General features: G+C 43.7%; 2 protein-coding genes across 6 annotated transcripts in view; one reads left to right on the plus strand and one right to left on the minus strand.

Annotated features, from left to right (window-relative positions):
- The window catches only part of LOC101606968 (WD repeat containing planar cell polarity effector), a 262,683-nt gene extending 261,720 nt beyond the window's left edge, over positions 1–963 (minus strand). For all 4 annotated transcript variants that reach the window (XM_045137784.1, XM_045137783.1, XM_045137782.1 and 1 more), the window contains exon 1: positions 635–963. In XM_045137784.1, the coding sequence (XP_044993719.1) occupies positions 635–911 (277 nt within the window). In that variant the 5' untranslated portion in view covers positions 912–963. The remainder of the gene's footprint in view (positions 1–634) is intronic.
- A 740-nt stretch (positions 964–1,703) lies between these two features.
- Positions 1,704–19,235, plus strand: Mdh1 (malate dehydrogenase 1). 2 transcript variants are annotated; one of them, XM_045137454.1, is made up of 9 exons: positions 1,704–1,849; positions 8,334–8,432; positions 9,356–9,452; positions 11,626–11,801; positions 14,019–14,141; positions 16,378–16,554; positions 17,444–17,557; positions 18,020–18,109; positions 18,892–19,235. In XM_045137454.1, the coding sequence occupies exons 1-9, from the start codon at positions 1,847–1,849 to the stop codon at positions 19,015–19,017; spliced, it is 1,005 nt and encodes a 334-aa protein (XP_044993389.1). In that variant the 5' UTR covers positions 1,704–1,846; the 3' UTR covers positions 19,018–19,235. The 2 variants fall into 2 exon arrangements, with proteins under 2 accessions (XP_044993389.1, XP_044993390.1); XM_045137455.1 differs by lacking the exon at positions 1,704–1,849 and adding an exon at positions 4,242–4,262.
- Positions 19,236–19,962: the final 727 nt, after the last annotated feature.

Below are 19,962 nucleotides of genomic sequence, written 5' to 3' on the forward strand. Positions count from 1 at the left end.
CGCAAATACCCTAAGGCCGCCACACTCCATGAACTAGAGAGATGCGCGCGCGCGCACGCATGTTTACTGCTTCTCCATTTGCAGTCGCTAAGAATTAGAATCGCCAAGCTGCCCGTCGACACATTGGTGGCTAATGAAAACGTGGTATAGAGTCAACGAGATTCTCTTCAACAGGGCAGAAAAAAATAAAGTTATGAAATCTGCAGGAAACTGATGGATTTTAGAAAGAATCCTATTAAGTGAGATGACTCAAAACTTAGAAAGACCAAAAGCACACGTTCCCTCTAATAGACCGGTCTTAGCTTGCAATAGGTATGGATGTATGTATCTGTCTATCATCTATCTGTGTGTATATAAATCTATATATAGAGAGAGAGGTAAATATGGATGAGACCTGTAAAGAACGGACTGCAACCAAAAGTAAACATATAAAGAGATGAGAGGGGGCTGGGAGAGGGGAGGAAGGCTAGATGGGATATATGGAGAGGGGAACAAAAAGAGGTTGGGTACTTTTACGTGTACTTGAAAACACGAGAATGAATGACGATTGACTCCCTGTGTGCCAACAAAAATAAACAGAGATAAGATAGTAAGGTAACATGAAAATGGAGCACCCCCGCAGGCCAGCGCTCACCGGCTTCCCGAGCGGGGCAGATGCAGGCGCAGCCTCCCCACGCGCCCTCCGTCCCGGGCGGAGCGCAGCGCGAGCTCGCCGCCTCTCCGGAGTCTACCGCCTCATCGCTTAGCAACCCGCGAAGCTGTCCGCTCTTCCCGACGCTGCAAGTCCTCCCGCCCCTCAGAAGAAGTGTAAAATGTGGGTTGTTTTTTTTTTTTTTAAGGTTTTTGCTTCCGGGTCGAACCAGCTGTGTGCAGCGGAAGATCTGTTTTGTGTGCAGCGTCAGACCATGCATAGAAGGCTTGCGCGGGTGATCATCGTCGTTTGGGAGTCTCCGGTCTCCTTGGAGTGATGCGCACCCTCCCTCCCTCCACCCATCCACCTACCCATTCATTCATTCATCCATCCATCCATCCTTCCCTCCCTCCACCCACCCATTCATCCCACCCATCCACCCACCCACCTTCCACCCATCCATCCCACCCACCCATCCATCCATCCGTCCATCCATCCATCTGTCCAATTGCTGAGTGCCATCATGCACTTCTGAGCCAAACCAATCAGGTCGTGCTCCAATCACAGAGAGCGAGAATTGGGAGAGAGCGCAGAGAAAAGTGGCGTCAAAAAAAAAAAAAAAGGAAGGAAGGAAGGAAGGAGGGAAGGAAAGAAAGGAAGGAAGGAAGGAAGGAAGGAAGGAAGGAAGGAAGGAAGGAAGGAAGGAAGGAAGGAAGAAGGAAGGAAAGAAAGAAGGAAAGAAGGAAAGAAAGAAAGAAAGAAAGAAAGAAAGAAAGAAAGAAAGAAAGAAAGAAAGAAAGAAAGAAAGAAAGAAAGAAAGAAAGAAAGAAAGAAAGAAAGAAAGAAAGAAAAAAAACTCTGCTTTTTGGGACGTGTAGTTTAGTGCCCGAGAGGCTGCCTCTAACGCCCAATCACAGCCGCGGCAGCCCAAACTACACTTCCCAGAAGGCGCCGCGGCCGCGCGCCGAGCTTCTTGGGACGTGTAGTTTAGTGCCGGAGAGGCTGCTTCGAACGCCCAGCCACAGCCGCGCGGCAGCCCAAACTACACTTCCCAGAAGGCGCCGGGGCCACGAACCGAGCCTCCCGCTGCGAGCACCGCGCAGCGTCGCCCCGCGGGTTCCGCAGTAGAGGTGACCTGGGCTCCGCCGCGTCCGCGTCCTCGTCGTCGGGTTCTCTCGCAGGTGCAGAAGACGCCCCGCCGCGCCACTCGCAGCCATGGTAAGCGTTGCTCCCCGCGTCCTGCACAGTCCTTCGGCGGATGTCTTGCACCGACGGGTTTTGGCGAGGAAAGCAAGTGCACGAGCCATTTGTCGCATTCATTAACCCAATCATGGGGGGTGGGGGGGGGGTGACGGGGAGGCTGCATTGATTTGCACCGGAGGTTCTTGAGATTCTGGAGAAATCGTCGTCCTTGGAGAAGCGCGACCCCATTGGGTCCATGCATGGCTGGGGGTGAGGGGGGGGGCAGTTACAAAATGTTCTCGCAAGGACCGTAAAGGATTTTGATATGGATCATGCGGTTTAATTGGAGGCTCCCAGATGTACCCTAAGCTGTGCTTGCCCTCTTCGAAGGCACGTTGTTTTTAGGGGCATCCACGCCCTTGCAAGCAGCTGGGCCCCGATCGTTGCAGGTAGCTCACCTTGCACTGCACGCAGGGCTCCCCGTTTTCAGGAGACGTGTTGCCGCCATATCTAATTTATTTAAAACCAGGTTTTGACCTCCTTTTTTTTTTTTTTTTTTTTCTGTCGAGCCAGAACACGTTAGCATCACGACTCAAAACGACTAGCACAGATGTTCTGTAGTGCTCTTTCGCTGTGAATTCCAGATCCCTCCTGGGAAGGAACTGTGTAAACCATCTTGGTGAAGCTCTAGGTGGCTCATCTCCATGCCTTGTCCCTGCTGGAGGAGGAGGGGCGGGCTGAGAGCGCACTGACGTAGGAGTAATCTGCCTGCGCACCTTGTGAAGGTGACTTTTGCCACCAGACTGAAGAATATGCAGTCCTTGTGTTTATGTTTGAAATATTTTTCTCCTTTATTTCAAAATACCAACAGGGGTTTGGGGAAGGTGAGAAGATATTTGAATGAACTGGAAATTTCCCAGAAGCTGAAAATGCAAAGGCATCACTCCCTTACCCTGTAGAATGGGAAGGACAGTGGATCTTGCTACTCATTTCCAGGAACTGTTGCCTAGTTATTTGGGCGGATCAGTAGTCAATTTCAATTATGATTTATGCATGTTTTGTCCTAATAGTTTTTGCAAGAAAGGGAAGTAATTGTCCTAGAATTAGGAAATGTACAAATTAGATCTACATGAAACCTTTTGAAGATCTTACCAAAACCCTACATATATAATAAAATTGAGTTTATTGAGACCCGGAATGTGATTGGCACAAGGTCACACGCAGTTTTCACCACTTCCCATCTTACCCTTACTGTATGATATGCATTTATCAGGTCAGTCTGGGATTTTATGTGCAGCAGCTGAAGTTCTGGATGAACCTAGAAACCTGTAAGACAGTCGTGTAAATGATCTGATCACTTTACTCCTTGTAATTCAGAGTACTGGAATTATGAAGTTGGAAGGGAATTTGGAGATGCCGTCTAATCTTAAAACGGAGCCTGGTGAGGTCAAATGATTTTCCCAAGATCACAGATCCAGGGCCCCTGATTATTGTGTTGGTTTTGCTACGAAGTAGATTGAGCCAGACCTTCACTTCTCCCTGGCTGTTTGCTAGGGTGCCACATGGCGCCAGAGATGACCCGGGTGAAGAATTCTGTCAGTTTGCAGTCTCATGTGACAGAATCTGCCTTCCTTCCTCAGAAGGGCATGTGCTCAAATCACTGGTATAGAAAACAGTTGTCTTTTTGCAAGCCAATTCAGTGTTTTGTTGTTTGTTTGTTTGTTTTTATGGCAGGGATTCACCTTAGCCAAGGGTAACCTGGAACTTACCCTGTATATAGCCCTGGCTGGACTCACATTCATGGCCAGCATCCCACCACAGCCTCCTAAATGCTAGAATTCCAGACAGAAGCCACCAAGCCCAGCTTTCAAAGCCTTTTTTGTTTTTCAAGGAAGGGTTTCACTCTAGCCCAGGCTGACCTGGAATTCACTATGTAGTCTCAGGGTGGTCTTGAACCCACGGTGATACTCCTACCTCTACCTCCTGGGTGCTGGGATTAAAGGTGTGCACCACTGCGCCCGGCTCAAAGCCATTTTTAAAGGAACTCTTTGTTGATGTCCACAGAGAAGTGACAGAACATAGGGAGAAATGATCATTACATATCAACTAGAAAGTGAAAAAAAAAGGGAGTGCTTAAATTCAAGCTTTATGACTAAGTCACATGGTCTCAAGATAGAGCCTGTATGTGCAGGAAGGTCATTAGTGCCCTACCAAGTGCAAAGCCATTCTTTTTTGGATCTTGGCAGACTGCCCAACTCTCTGAGCAAAGAATAGAAACCTGCGTTGGCGCTGGCACATTGTGAGAAGCCAGGGGGAGTCTCTTCTCACCAGACACTAACCCTACCCTAATAGGATGGAATTGCCTGGGAAAATAATTTGTCCGGAGACACAGAAGGAAACTGTTGGGGTGGAAATTAGCTGTTCACCACAACCTCTTCACTAAAGACCGGTACCGTGCACACGTTTTTAACTAAAGTCAGTTCCTAAAATGCCCTGCGTTATTAATCATCAGCTGCACTTTCTTTCTGAAATAGTGATTGGCCCCTATCCCCTCATTTCTTATCCTAGCTTGTTTTATATTGTTGAAGCTGTGTGTGTGTGTGTGTGTGTGTGTGTGTTGATTGTGGAGGTGGTGGTGGTCCACTTTGGTTTTTGTTTGTTTTTTGAAGACAGGGTCTCACATGGCTCAGGCCGGCCTCAGATTCACTGTGTGACCAAGACTGACCTTGAACTCTCTAGTCTTCTACCTCGCAAGTGCTGAGATTGCAAGAACGTCATGACTAGCAGACATGTTCTTCCTGACCCCTACCTTCACTTGTGCAGTAAAGACATGTTGCACGCTCTATGAAAGCGTAAACTTGCGTAAGGTAGACTGTTCTCAGGGGAGCTTTACGTGGAGTTGAGCGATAAACATGTAAATAAATAGTGACTACAGGCCGTAAACATCCTCAGAAGAAAAGGTCTGTTGAACAAACAGCAAGCTGTTCTCTGTGTTTTGCATGGGAGCTGCTTCAGTTCTTAAAGGTACCTGTTTTATAGCTACTGTTATCTCCATTTCACTATGAGAAAACAATACAGCGTTCAAGAGCGTAGGTTCCAGAAGCCTTGTCTTAATGGTCGCTCTCTCCTGCCTCCAGGCTCTTTCAGAGACTCCCTCTCTACATCCATTTGCATTGCTCGTAGATTCACTGGCTTAAGTTAGTGCCCAGTCACATGCTAGGAACTTACTGGTTAGCATTTGATTAACATTAAAAATTATGACACTCAAAACTATTAGGGTTCCTCTGTTTCCAATTATGTTCAGTATGCTTCCAAATAATCTTAGAAATTTCAGTCTGTATAAGATCCAGCCATTTCTAAAATAAAAGCTTGCGTTCCAACTATTTGCCAGGTATTTTATTCATTAGGATAGAGCAGTAAATAAAGTAGCTTTTAAGAATTGAGAATAGACATAGTCCCTGAGCAGCTTGTATGCTAAAGAGTGGAATCCAACTTTAAGAGAGGAGACTGAAAAGATAAAAAATATATTCACTATTAAAGATTTTCTATAATAAATAGTAATAACTCCTAGTAATGAAAGCTCAGAATATAAATACTGTGTATAACAGAAAATAACCATATACATTAATACTGCTCTTTGTAAGTCTAATCTATTTTGGAATATAAATACATACTAGAATTGGCTTGGATCCAAGAGATCAGGGGAAATTTTCTCCATAGATTTCTGCAGCTTTTTTTTTTTTTTTGAGGTGTGAATTGGAGTGGTTCCTACTCCTATCCTGGGCATATCTTAGAGGGTGAAATGTACGTGTAGCTTACTATGACCACATTCATTGAACTTTACTGACGATTTTCTTACATGTAAGTAGTAGGTTTTCATCATAATCCCCCTCTCATTACCTGTCGTCTCTCCTCCCCTGTTTTTTTTCCACTGAACCCCTTCTTTTGACTCCCACCATCCATGACAGAATGTTGATGGGCCCAGAAATACACAGACATTGTGCAGGTAATGACAGTTACTGTGAGGTTGTCATGCAAAAGCCACTTCGTGTCGGGAAAATAGCGTAGCATAGAACTCCGCCCCATCCTCTGGCTCTCATGTCCTTCCTGCCGGCTCTTCCTCAGTGTTCCCTGAGCCTTGGAGGGTTTGGTGCAGGCGGCTCATTTAGTGCTGCGCCCAGAGCTGTACTGATTCTCAGTGCTCTGCTGAGTTTTGAGGCTCCTCAGCCGTCCCCCACCAAGTGCAGCAAGAAGTTTCTCTGGCCAGAGGGGAGAGCAGCACAAATCTACGGGCATAAACAAACATCCAGAGAGCAGTTTGATGGGCACAACGTATCCTTTCCGAAAACCAGCAGTGTTCCTCGAGAGGGTATGACCTTCCCAGCCACAGGTTTACAGTGTCAGGTGTGTATTCCCTCCTGCAGAACACAGGCGCCGCATTCGGTAAGAGAGCCGTTGGCCAACCCTGTCATAGACAGGCCACCTTTGCACCAATAGGCACATCTTGCCTGGCTGCTCCATTGTGTAGCTTGCAGAGTCCACTGCTGGGGAGTACCTTGGATGACCTTTCTCCCCGAGCAGCCTACGTAGGATCCTGCACTGTGTCAGGCAGCAGAGAGAAGGCTTCCAGCTGAGTTCCAGCTTGACTTCTCAGTGTCCTTCAGCCAGAGCCTGTGGTGTCTTCAGCTGCACGCTCTTACCGTCAGGGTCTAGCAGGGAACCGAGAGCATTAGCGTTAACCTGTGTGCTGGCCAGGCCTCCTTGACCAGCGACTCACTGGGAGGTCAGATTCATTTTTCTGGAATAGTTGATGCTTATTTCCTTTGACATCTGTGTTCCAAGCTCCTGAGTGCAGCTGGCCTACGGAGCTTAGGGATAGAAGGTTAAAGGAATCTTTCGAGATCATCCACCCTCTTCCCATTTTAGAGGAATGACTCATTTGAAGAGGCAGTAATGAGTAAGGAGAAAACAAGTAAATAGTTCATTTCTTCATACCAGTAGGGACAGAGATGAAAGAATACAAGTATTTGTGCCCAGCATTGTCAGGGGAAAGAATGGTTCACCTTGATTCTATTTTTTAGATTCTCTGAGCTTACTTAAAACTTTCTTTCCATTCCTGCCATCATCATTTTGAATACAGTTGTTTTTATCTGTGTGTCTTACTGCTTTCAGAGTCTGTTGAAATCTGTAATGCTACTTTTTTCTATCACAGCTATTGTGTTTCTTGTATGTTTTCCCCTTGTTTTTAAAAATTATTTTCCCCTTAGAATCAGATTGTCATCTATCAGTACATGTCACTGTCATTATTTATTACTGTTTAATACTAAAATTGATTATAATCCAGATATAATTATTTTCACACTATTTTTTTCCTCTGTCAAAGCAGTTAAGTTAAACATGATTAACTGTTTCATTAAAACTTTTGACTCAGTGTAAATGGGAAGCTGTGATTGCTGTGCATTCTTCCTGGTGGGAAGGATTTTACTGAGCAGATGGGAGCAGGGGATGATGTGTGATAAGGATTTGTGAGGCTCACTGGCCCTCCTGAGGTTTGTATCACCATATAGTGACATTGTAGCTTTATTTTAATGGCAAAATCCCCCCCCCCCGCACACACATGCTCCCAGAAAATGGACAAGATTGTGTAAGTAAATGCATTAAAACACTTTCTGCTCTTGTACAGTGAGAGTTAAATAATGCGTCACGTAAGTACACAGCCAAAGGACATAGGTTGTGTAAGTTGCTTAGTCCAATTATGCATGCTCTGTCTGGTGAATCAAGTCAATAAATTAGCTGTCTGCCAAGCCAGACATCGAGACACTTTAATAAAATGTCACATTCAGGGCTGGAGAGATGCCTTAGCGGTTAAGCGCTTGCCTGTGAAGCCTAAGGACCCCGGTTCGAGGCTCGGTTCCCCAGGTCCCACGTTAGCCAGATGCACAAGGGGGCGCATGCGTCTGGAGTTCGTTTGCAGAGGCTGGAAGCCCTGGCATGCCCATTCTCTCTCTCTCCCTCTATCTGTCTTTCTCTCTGTGTCTATCGCTCTCAAATAAATAAATAAAATAAATAAATTTAAAATGTCACGCTCACCTTTTGTTTTTTCAGAGTAGGGTCTCACTCTAGCCCAGGTTGACCTGGAATTCACTATGTGGTCTCAGGGTCACCTTGAACTTACAGCTTCCCAGTGCAGAAATTAAAGGCATGTGCCACCATGCCCAGCTTGTACATTCACTTTTTAAAGCATTTGTTGTCTGAGTAAAATCCTGAATATCTACCGGGTGTGGTGGCACATGCCTTTAATCCCAGCATTTGAGAGGCAGAGGTAGGAGGATCTCCGAGAGTTCAAGACCACCCTAAGACTACACAGTGAATTCCAGGTCAGCCTGGGCTAGAGTGAGACCCTACCTTGAAAAACCACAAAAAAGATAAATAAATGAAGGTAAAATACAATCCTGAGTATGTAGAACATAAAATAACACTTTTTTAATAGGATGTGAATGATGGTTTTTTTTCATTACAGTCTGAACCAATCAGAGTCCTTGTGACTGGAGCAGCTGGTCAGATTGCATACTCACTGTTGTACAGTATTGGAAATGGATCTGTCTTCGGAAAAGACCAGGTATGGGCATAGCTGTAAATCTTGGTGTAATATAAGAATGTTCTTAATAAGACTGTATTTAGTTGCAAACAGATTATAAAATGGGAAAGGCATAGGCAGCCTCAGTATAAGTGGAAGCTAGTTAAGTGTTTATAGGCAACCTCCAGGCATTCAAAAATGCTCGTAAATCAGAATTATTCCTCCTGGCTGTATTTAGTTAACTTGATGCAGCAAGTAACTGTTAATTTTAAGGTAGCAATGACAGTAACTGTTGAGGAGAGCCCTGTAAGAAAGTTGCTGAATCCCTAACTCCTTGTTCATAAATGAACCAAAACAGGCAGGAAATCTATCCCACTGGAAGCATTCACCCTCAATTCTAGCAAATCTGATTAATATATACTTAAATCCTTTCCTGAGTATTATTTCTCTTGGGCTGGAGAGACGGCTTAGTGGTTAAGGCTCTTGCCTGCAAAGCCTAAGGTTCCCCATTCAATTCCTCAGTACCCACATAAACCAGATGCACAACATGGCACATGCCTCTGGAGTTCATTTGCAGTGGGTAGGATTCCTAGAGAGAGAGTTCTCTCTGTATGTCTGCCTCTTTCTCTCTTCTTCTCTCAAATAAAATAAAATTAAAATAATTATTTTCTTGATCTATAAGTCCTAAATTTCTCCTTCAGTTCAGGTTATCTATGAGCTGAAATCCTGTGTATAGCTAGCTATTAATAAGAACAAGCTATGACATCTCACTTTAAAGTTTGTCACTAATTCATGGAAATTAGGTACATATAAAACAAAAATAGCGAAAGCACATCCGTGTGTGTGTGTGAGAGAGAGAGAGTGAGTGTGTGTGTGTGTGTGTGTGTGTGTGTGTGTCTGTGTAAGAGAGAGAATGAGTGTGAGACGTAACCTTCAGTACTAGCTGCGGCCCTTGCTGTTCGCAGCCTATAGTTCTCGTGCTGTTGGACATCACCCCCATGATGACTGTTCTGGATGGAGTCCTAATGGAACTGCAAGACTGCGCCCTTCCCCTCCTGAAAGGTGAGTTGGGATGCCAAAGAGAAAAGAGTTTATAACATTTTATGTCTTAGAAAAAATAGACATTAGATTGCTACTAAAGTGCAAAACTCTCTCTCTCTCTCTCTTTCTCTCTCTCAAGTAAATAAATAAAAATAAAATATTATTTTTTAAAAAAAAAGGGCTGGAGAGATGGCTTAGTGGTTAAAGCATTTGCCTGCAAAGCCAAAGGACTCAAGTTTGATTCCCCAGGACCCACATTAGCCAGATGCACAAGGGGGCACACACGTCTGGAGTTTGTTTGTAGTGGCTGGAGGCCCTGATGTGCCCATTCTCTCTCAAATAAATAAATAAAAATAAAATATTTTTTAAAAGTGCAAGAGCAAGAAGCTTTCGGTGTCATCTGTTATGCCAATTACATATGATACTGCTCAAGGAGTGTCCTCGTTGGGGTATTATTTAAATTTATTTGGGTGCTAATAGCAATGTCCTGTCATGGAAAACTTTCAATTCTGTAAATTAGTTGGTCCCCGTACGTGGTCCCAGTTCACCGACCAAGCATCAGGTGGAGACACCATCCAAGTTATCCTAATCCTGTGCTGCATAATGTGAAGAGTCGCCATGCAGTCAGCTAAGTGCCCTTGAAAATCATTGAACTATTATATTCCTCAATTGTACAGCAGAAGTCTTAAGTTTACAAATTTGTTAAAATATCAGATCAGATAATAAAGATGCTTGAACCTTTTTCTTCATACCGTCATCATGGTCTTTTTCTTTTGGTGAGGATTAGTTAATGATACTCTCCTAAAAGTTTGCATTAAACAAAATACATGTGTGGGCGCACGCCAAAAGAAAAACCTTCCTCGAATTTCATCTATATTTAGTCAGGAATCATTTCCTAGAAAGGATATTCTGCTCTGTGAACCAGTTGACTGCATGGTTCTGTGAAGGGACACTTACTGGGCCAGGCTTTTTTTTTTTTCCTGGTACCTCCCTGTCCCTACCCTTAGCTCTTCCCAAGTCAACCTCCTGCGTAGCTTTCTTCATTTCATTCTTTTCTCTGCTCAGTTTCTGTCCATCTGTCCGCTTGCTAGCAGGCCCAGCTTCTGTCCTGGCTCTGCTGAAACTGGGCAGGGAAGGCAAGGCAAAGCTCAGCCCATGCTGGTGTATGGCTAGGACAGGGAAGACAGTCTGTCGGTCTGTCTGTCTGTTTTCTCTTAACTGGTGTTCCCTCATACCCCTTTTGGAACTTAGGGAAGCCCAACAGATACAAGCTCACGGGCCCAAAAAGTTACCAACAGAAATGCTAAGTCTTGATGGCCTTTTCAATACAGCCAGCAAAGAAGAGCAACAAGGCATGGGTTTTGCCAAAAAGCAAGTTATAGGTGAGCCGTGCAGCATGTAGTGGCCCTTTGAACTGGCCTAAGGTGAAATTCCAGACTCGCCCTCTTATCATGGTGGCTAGCTAATCTCTTTCAGCCTCAGTTCTATCATCTGTAAAATGTGAAAATTAAGTGTGATAATAATATATAAACCTGTTACCATTACCTCTTCTAGTACAGTGTGCCTCAAGGAATATTATTTTCAATTTGTGATTGGAATCTTAAACATTAAAGTAATTATAATCTAATGGCTACATGAACTTAGTTGCTCATTTATTACCTGTGATAATAACAAATGTTATTTCATAAGCTGTGTTATACCTTGCCTCTTACATAATTATGTAAAAGGTAAAAGATATAGAACTTTTGAAATTACAATTATTGATTTAGGAAATACAAAATAAATGCTGACTTCTGTTCTTACGGAGATTAAATTAATATCTTTCTTGGCCTCTGAATGGTATATCAGTGAGATATGTAAAAGTAAGCATTTTTTTCAGTATGAAAGAGTCAGTAGATTTTGTATAAAAAAAGAAACTTCAGGGCTGGAGAGATGGCTCAGCAGTTAAGGCGCTTGCTCACAAAGCCAAAGGACCCAGGTTCAGTTCCCCAGTACCCATGCAAAGCCAGATGCAGAAGGTGGCACATGCGTCTGGAGTTCATTTGCAATGGCTGGAGGCCCTGGCATGCCTATTCTCTCTCTATGTGCCTCTCTCCCAAAATAAACAATAAATGAATGAATAAATTTTTTTTAAAGAAAGAAACCTGAGGCGTGGGCATTTAAGTGCTTTGAATGTTGTCTGCCTTGTCTACAGATGTCATCGCTACAGATAAAGAAGAGGTTGCCTTTAAAGACCTTGATGTGGCCGTTCTTGTGGGCTCTATGCCAAGGAGGGAAGGCATGGAAAGGAAAGACTTACTGAAAGCAAATGTGAAAATCTTCAAAAGCCAGGGTGCAGCCTTGGACAAATACGCCAAGAAGTCAGTCAAGGTGACTTGCATCATATTTAATGGGGGTTTCATTATTTGCATTTTGAAGTCAGTCATGGTGACAAGAGAAAAAAAAAAATGTCCTGTTTCCAGTTCTATGCAATGGTCAGTAGTTTGCTTGAAAAGGCCTCTCTTTCAGTGTTTTATGTAGTGTAATCTATGGAGAACTGGGCAAAAATATCTTTTTTATATATCCTTTTATGATTACATGAAAATATAGTATTAGTTCTTAAACGTAAAAAAAGAAGTAGAAGCCAGGCGTGGTGGCACACGCCTTTAATCCCAGCACTCGGGAGGCAGAGGTAGGATCGCTGTGAGTTCCAGGCCACTCTGAGACTACATAGTGAATTCCAGGGCAGCCTGGGCTAGAGTGAGACCCTACTCCAAAAAAACAAAAAGAAAAAGAAATAGAGCTTTTTTGCTGTTGGGAATATACGTTCAGACCTTAAGATTCTTGCATGCATGCGTGCATTTGGAAAGAGATTGCTGTCCGCTGCGTTTGTTCTCAGTAGCAGGAAAATGGTGACTTCTGAAGGGTCATTTATAATCAGGTAGAATCTTTATATGCCTGTCTCAAAAACTGAGTTGTAGCGCATGCCTTTAATCCCAGCACTTGGGAGGCAGAGGTAGGAGGATCGCCAAGAGTTTGAGGCCACCCTGTGACTATAGTGAATTCCAGGTCAGACTGAGCTAGAGTGAGACCTCTACCTTGAAAAGCTGAAAAAAGGGGCTGGAGGGATGGCTTAGCGGTTAAGGCATTTGCCTGCAAAGCCAAAGGACCCAGGTTTGATTTCCTAGAATCCACTTTAGCCAAATGCACAAGGGGGCACAAGTGTCTGGAGTTTGTTTGCAGTGGCTGGAAGCCCTGGTGCGCCCATTCTCTCTCTCTTGCTCACTCGCGCCCTCTCTCTCTCTCTCCCCCTCCCTCCCTCCCTCTTTCTCTATAAATAAATAATTTTTTAAAGTATTTAAAAAAACTGAGTTGTTACAATTTCCTGTTCTGTCTGTGTTTAAGCCATTTACATTAGCTTCTCAGTTTGTCTCAATATTATAAAAACTACCCTTTACCAATGCCCTATTTGTGATACTTCATAGATGTCTGCATTTTGACTTTTTTTGTGGACTTCATTATAGATAACTAAACCTTTTTCCTGTAATTATGAACAGCAAATATTGATTAGAAACCCACAGGTCTCTTGGTGAAAGATGCCAAGGTTATTCCAACTGGTGAAATCCAAGCGGCTTAGATTTAGAGTTTGAGGAAGTACAGTGGTCGTCTGTATTTTAGCAAACAGACCAAGTAAATTTTTAGGATTAGGCCAGTTTAAGAAACGTGTGTATATACATGTACGTGTGTGGATGTGAGTGCCCACGGGCCATGGTGCAGGTCTGAGTGCGTCCTTCTGCTTTCTCTTGGAAGCATAAAGCCTGCATTACCAGGTACCTCCCCATCGCACCTAAGTGGAGCCCGGTCCCCCGAACTTTTACCCTCGTGTGCTCTATCTTCCCCCTGAGGTCACAGGACCTCTTGCATCTCTGCATATAGGGAGTGCCTGAGATCTCGGATGGTATCTGACGGCCTTTCCTTCCATGGGGGGAATGTCAACAGGCCCGGTCTTACCAGTTGTCCTTGAATTGCTGCTTTTGATAAAGCTGGCAATAATTGTTTACTGCCTCAATACAGAGGAATGTGCCATACAACAGAGACAACGAGATTTTCCTAAAATTAACTCAAAAAGGAGAGATTTTTTTTTTTTTAATAAATAAATCAACTTCGGATGGAACCATAGACATCTTGTTTTCTGTGGTCTCTGTTTTGGCAGACAAGCAAAGCAGGAAGACATGTGCCTTAGGTCTTAGGTATTGCCAGCTAGAAACTGGCTTATATACATGCCAGTGTCTCACTTAAATGTTCTCAGGACTTAGACTGAACAATAAAAACAACAGGGGAGCCAGGCGTGGTGGCGCACACCTTTAATCCCAGCACTGGGGAGGCAGAGGTAGAAGGATCGCTGTGAGTTCGAGACTCCATAGTGAATTCCAGGTCAGCCTGGAACTAGAGCGAGAGACTACCTTGTAAACACGTGCGCACACACACACACAACGGCAATTATTTATATTTACCTGATATAAACTTGATGTGCAGTCTGCGAGTCAAATTCACAGTCAGGGGATAAGCATATGGTCTGTAAATCCCTGTCCCTCCCATCCATCACAGGTCATTGTCGTGGGGAACCCAGCCAATACGAACTGCCTAACGGCATCCAAGTCGGCTCCCTCCATCCCCAAGGAGAACTTCAGCTGCTTGACTCGCCTGGACCACAACCGTGCCAAGTCTCAAGTAAGAAAAATGGCTTTGAAATCTTAGAACCATCCACTTTAAAACCTTTGTTTCTTACCTTTTTTTTTTTTTTTTTTTTTTTTTTTTGAGGTGGGGTCTCACTCTAGCCCAGGCTGACCTGGAATTCTCTATGTAATCTCAGGGTGGCCTCGAGCTCATGGGGATCCTCCTACCTCTGCCTCCTGAGTGCTGGGATTAAAGGCGTGCGTCACCACGCCAGGCTGTCTCTTACTTTTTAAGTAATTAAGTCTTCGGGCATTTGTTGATTTTTGTTGAGTTAGAAAAATCATTCACTTTATTAAAGGAAAATTATTATTGCATTTATTAGATAAACCAGAGACTAGCCTTCCACCTTAGTATTTTTATCTTCAACTATATTTCTGTTGTGCTAGGGAAAGTTAAAAAGGAAAAGAAACACTACATGTTACGGTTGTTAGATTATTTAGTTCCTACAGGGAGACAAGAGAAGAGATGACATTGGCAAAGCTTTTCTGCTGTTTCCCATGAGGCCTTGGTAGAAGCCGTGGTTGGGAAATCTACTTCCAGAAGCACTGTAGAGTGACACTTTGTCCTCGGGCCAGAAACCGTGTGTCTTGTCAAAGCAGAAGTCATGAAAGATGCCACACGCAGGTCTTGGGCAGTCACTGTCACCTCCCATTCTTTGTTATGCACAAGCCCTGCTTGGGCATCGTGAGACACGTCAGGCCAACACAGTGAGAGCTTGTCCAAGCTTCTGACGTATCTTCCTTTTATAGAAGTCATTTATCCAGCGAGAAAATAATATATCCCAAAGTAATTGTTTCTATCTTGAAATTTGACTAGTCCTCCATACTTTGCTTAGAAACTCAAAGGGCTTAGCTACGTGGTATTGGTTTGCAAACTCCCCTGTTCTGTATATTTACCCAAAAAGTTCATATATATATATATATATATATATATATATATATGTATGTATATACACAATACACATATGCATACATACATACATACATACATGGTCTGCTGATAAAGTAATGTCACAGCACTGTTGATATAAGGGAAAGAAAATTACTGGGGCCAGAGGACTCGTCAGAAAGCTCAAGCAGCAGCCAGGTGTGGTGGCGCACGCCTCTAATCCCAGCACTTGGGAAGTAGAGGTAGGCAGATTGATCGCCATGAGTTCAAGGCCGCCCTGAGACTACATAGTGAATTCCAGGTCAGCCTGAGCTAGAGTGACACCCTACCTGGAAAAAAGAAAAAGCTCAAGCAGACCTATATGACAGAAGCATGTCTAAGGAAGCAAGAAACTATCCTGTGTGTTATCCTGTTGTGTGTTAATTTTGACCTCGTTCCAACATGAATGGCATTAAGAAGTAATACCTGCTGAGTGCAAAGTATCTGTCCTTCACTGTCCAGACAGAACTGCCTTGGCTCAAAGGAGCAAGAGTGGCTAGGGAACATGAACAAAGGAAGTGGGGGTAGTGCCGAGGCCCAGAGAGGACGGGGTCTGGGGGTGGCTCTCCCTCGCTGTACCTTGGAGTGGTTGAAGTTGACTTGAATGAAGGTCATGGGTTCTGACGTTCTTGGTAAAATACATGCTGAGGTATTTAATCCAAACATAAATATAAATACACATGTTTATAAACATGTAGATGTTTTAGATATATTTAACATTTTATTATGAAGTAGTCTGTGTTCAATGCCTTTGTCCAGCTACAGGCTAATGCGGGTGCTCTAAGCATATTTAGGATTGGCTAAGCTCTTTTTGTTATGTTCAGTGTATTAAATGCATTTCAACTTAGAGTAACTTAGATAAGTTTATCAGGCTATGATAAGTGAACGTGCACGTCTGTGGTCTCTTTAGTTTTCTAATGTACAAAACTGGGGACAGTTTAGTTTGGTGATGTGAGTCCCTTTTAGCTCCAAATCTCACACTTAGGATGATTTGAAAATTAACATGTATATGGAATACGATAACATTTTCATCTATGTAAGCTGAGTGTGCCTAAAAGGTCTGATTGCTCATAAGTGCTGAAAAGGGCATCTGCATGCAAGTGTTAGCAACAAACCAAGGATCACATTTATGTGTTCAAAAAATATTAACCTCTTCGTTGCCTGGTAAACTTATTATGCTAACAATCTAAGCAAAAACTGGACATTTCCACAGCTTTTGACCGTAAGGGCTTTTGTCAAACAGGCCGCAATTTGAAATAACAGTTCCTTGCGTCAGTGGTTTCTTTGTTCTTAATGTAAACAGATCGCGATTAAGCTCGGTGTCACCGCCGACGATGTGAAGAACGTCATTATCTGGGGGAACCATTCCTCCACCCAGTACCCGGATGTCAACCACGCCAAGGTGAAGCTGCACGGAAAGGAAGTGGGTGTTTATGAAGCCGTGAAAGATGACAGCTGGCTCAAGGGAGAGTTCATTGCGGTGAGAAAAGTTCGGGGGCTCTCAAGAGCCGGCACAGAAACCTCTCGAGAGCTGCGCCCTGCTGCTGACCCGGCCTCGGGGACAGCTGCACCTTCAGTGTTCTGGTTCTCACAGGGCTTATGGGAGTGTTGCCACCACACTGGGTTTCAAATGGTGTACTTCTGGGTTGGGAAGATACCAAGCCAGTCCTGATCCAGTCTGATCTGGTCTGTTGAGATTGATTATCAAGGTGAGAATAGGCAGAGTTGTCTTGCTATCACCAAGATCCGTTTCTTTCTTGGTAAATATCCTATGTAAAGTTGTACATTGCTTTTTTTTTTAACTTAAAAAAAATTTTTTTTTATTTTTTTATTTTTTATTGTTTGGTTTTTCAAGGTAGGGTCTCACTCTAGCCCAGGTTGACCGGGAATTCACTATGGAGTCTCAGGGTGGCCTCGAACTCACTGCGGTCCTTCTATCTCTTCCTCCTGAGTGCTGGGGTTAAAGGTGTGTGCCACCATGCCTGGCTTAACTTTCTTATTTTTATTTATTTATTTATTTGAGAGAGAGACAGAAAGCGAGAGAGCGAGAATGGGCACGCCAGGGCCTCCAGCCACTGCAAAGGAACTCCAGACACATGTGCTCCCTTGTGCATCTGGCTTACGTGGGTCCTGGGGAATTGAACCAGAGTCCTTTGGCTTTGCAGACAGACACCTTAACCGCTAAGCCATCTCTCCAGTCCCGTACATTTCTTTTTTCAAGAAGACGGGTGCGTCTTCCTAAGGAGCACAGCACTGGAGGGACCACCTCAAGCTGAGGTTGCAGCTTTGACTCCAGGAGTCAAAGAGAGTGAGAGCGTTGCTGCCGTGATCAAATGACGCCGCTTCCGTCCGCTTCTCCCCCTCCCCAGACGGTGCAGCAGCGCGGCGCTGCCGTCATCAAGGCCCGGAAACTGTCCAGCGCCATGTCGGCCGCGAAAGCCATCGCTGACCACATCCGAGACATCTGGTTCGGAACCCCGGAGGTACGGACCCTCGTCTGCAGGGCCCTCTCCTCTTCTGCCCCTGACGCTGCCGTGTACAAGGCAGCGCAGCCTCGGCAGTTCTTGACCCCAACTCGCCTGCCCGCCTGCTAGCCGGGGAACCCCAAGTTCTAAGCTTTCTTATCACCTATTACACGACACACCTCACACAGGGTTGTGGGGATTAAATGCAAGTATGTATAGGAAACCACTTCTCCTGGCTTCCTATGTTATTTGTCCATAGCAACCTCGTCTACAAAATAAGGATGGTGCTTCTCTCTGACCTGCTTCACACGTGATTTGAAAGGGTCAACTAGGGTAATTAATATCCACTGAAGTGCTGGGGCCAGGGAAGTTACACACGTAGGAAAGAAAATGACCTGGCTTGACGTCATTAGTTCATTTGGGAGGTGGGTTGTGTGAACTAATCCCCGTGAGGCCTAAGAATGGGAAACTTTGTTTCAGGGCGAGTTTGTGTCCATGGGCGTTATCTCCGATGGCAACTCCTACGGTGTTCCTGAAGACCTGCTGTACTCGTTCCCCGTTGTGATCAAGGTGAGGGGGTAGGGTTGCGGGTTGCCTCCCTCCTCTGGGAAAGTAGTTGCATGTTTTAAAAAAAAAAAAAAAAAAAACCTATATAATACGGCATTAAAAGTTTTTCCTCTCCTGGCCAGGCGTGGAGGCGCACGCCTTTAATCCCAGCACTCAGGAGGCAGAGATAGGAGGATTGCTGAGAGTTCAAGGACACCCTGAGATGAGATAGTTAATTCCAGGTCAGCCTGGACCAAAAAAAAAGTTTTTCCTTTCAGAAATGAGATGATTTTTTCCCCCCATCTCATTGTATATATTACAACTTGAAACCATTTAAATAATTGAAACTAATTTGGAAAGCAAGATTCAAGCATTTCCTCTAGACATGCAACATTGTTTTATCTCTAATACTGAGTACTTACTAACAGCTTTACTTCTAAATGTGTTCGTGGTTTTCAGCATTGCTCCTTATTATAAACATGCAAAAGTCAGTTGTAAGTTTCTCTAGATTCCCCGCTCAGGATTCAATGAGTTTTTAATTAAATGTTGCTTTTTTTTTCAAATCATATTTCTCTATTAAGTAGGGTTCTGAGCTGGGTGTCTGCTCAGTGGTAGAGCTTTTACCTGGTCTGATCCCCTAATACCACAAAAAAAAGAGAAAAAACTGGATTTTGATTTCTGATTTACCCCTTTAGAATTAGACTTTGAAAATAGGTATACCTTTAGATACAACTTCAAACTAGATTGTTGCTTGGTGAATAATCAGTTCCAGTCTCATTAAATCTTTTGTGCTTGTTATCTGACAGAATAAGACCTGGAAGTTTGTTGAGGGTCTCCCTATCAATGATTTTTCACGTGAGAAAATGGATCTTACTGCAAAGGAATTGGCAGAAGAAAAAGAAACTGCTTTTGAATTCCTTTCCTCTGCGTGACTAGGCCATTATTTTGATGTCAACACATACCCCAAAGCTGAAGAATCTAAATGTCGTCTCTGAGCCTGGTCCCGAATAATAATGATGCTATGCTCAGATTACCTGTGAACATCCGCACGTTCTGAAGATTGTGCGCTTACCGGTAGAGGTCTATTGTGAAAATCTGTCATCATGCTGTTAGTACTGAATTCTAAATAAAAATGCTGATTCAAGTGAAAGTGGCTCGGACTCAACTTTTTAGCTGATATTTAATGTCTTTCTTTTAACTTGGGAAGAGTAGAAAAAGTGTTATAAAGTATTAGTCTCTCAACCTTAACAATGAACCGATGTACTTAAGATTTATTTTCAATTACAGACATTTATACTTTTTGAAACTTAAAGGTTAATTCATGGGTTTTTCTTTTATAATTTGATTTTAAAATTAGCTGTAAGGAGCCGGGCATGGTGGTGCACAACTTTAATCCTAGCACTCCAGAGGCAAAGGTAGGAGGATTGTCATGAGTAAACAAATAACTATAAGAAGGTTACAGATAATATTCTGTCTTCCCTTGTATTCCTTCATAGTAAAATACGGAATCAGTTATATTTCATAGCCAATAAATACCAAGGATTCTTATTTTTCTGTGTGCTCTTAGATTTTTGTAATCCAAGATCATTATTAAGAACAGGCTGGGCGTGGTGGTGCACACCTTTAATCCCAGCACTTTTGGGAGGCTGAGGTGGGAGGCAGAGGTAGGAGGATTGCCGTGAGTTCAAGGCCACCCTGAGACTAAATAGTGAATTCCAGGTCAGCCTGAGCTAAAGTGAGACCCTACTTCGAAAACAAAACAAGACAAAAAAAAAAAAAAAAAAAGAAAGAACATGGTACTGGGGACCAGGGAGATGGCTTGCTGGTTAAAGACACGTTCCTTACAAAGCTTGCCAGCCCAGGTTCAGTTCCCCAGT

The sequence above is a fragment of the Jaculus jaculus genome, chromosome 18, assembly GCF_020740685.1.
Source record: "Jaculus jaculus isolate mJacJac1 chromosome 18, mJacJac1.mat.Y.cur, whole genome shotgun sequence".
In the NCBI taxonomy this organism is placed as follows: Eukaryota; Metazoa; Chordata; class Mammalia; order Rodentia; family Dipodidae; genus Jaculus; species Jaculus jaculus.

What these genes read in the sequence shown, in the direction of transcription:
- Mdh1 (XM_045137454.1), top strand. An exon ending in CTGTCTTCGGAAAAGACCAG is followed by an intron (nt 8,433 to 9,355) that starts GTATGGGCATAG and finishes TGCTGTTCGCAG; the next exon opens with CCTATAGTTCTCGTGCTGTT. An exon ending in TCTGGTTCGGAACCCCGGAG is followed by an intron (nt 17,558 to 18,019) that starts GTACGGACCCTC and finishes ACTTTGTTTCAG; the next exon opens with GGCGAGTTTGTGTCCATGGG.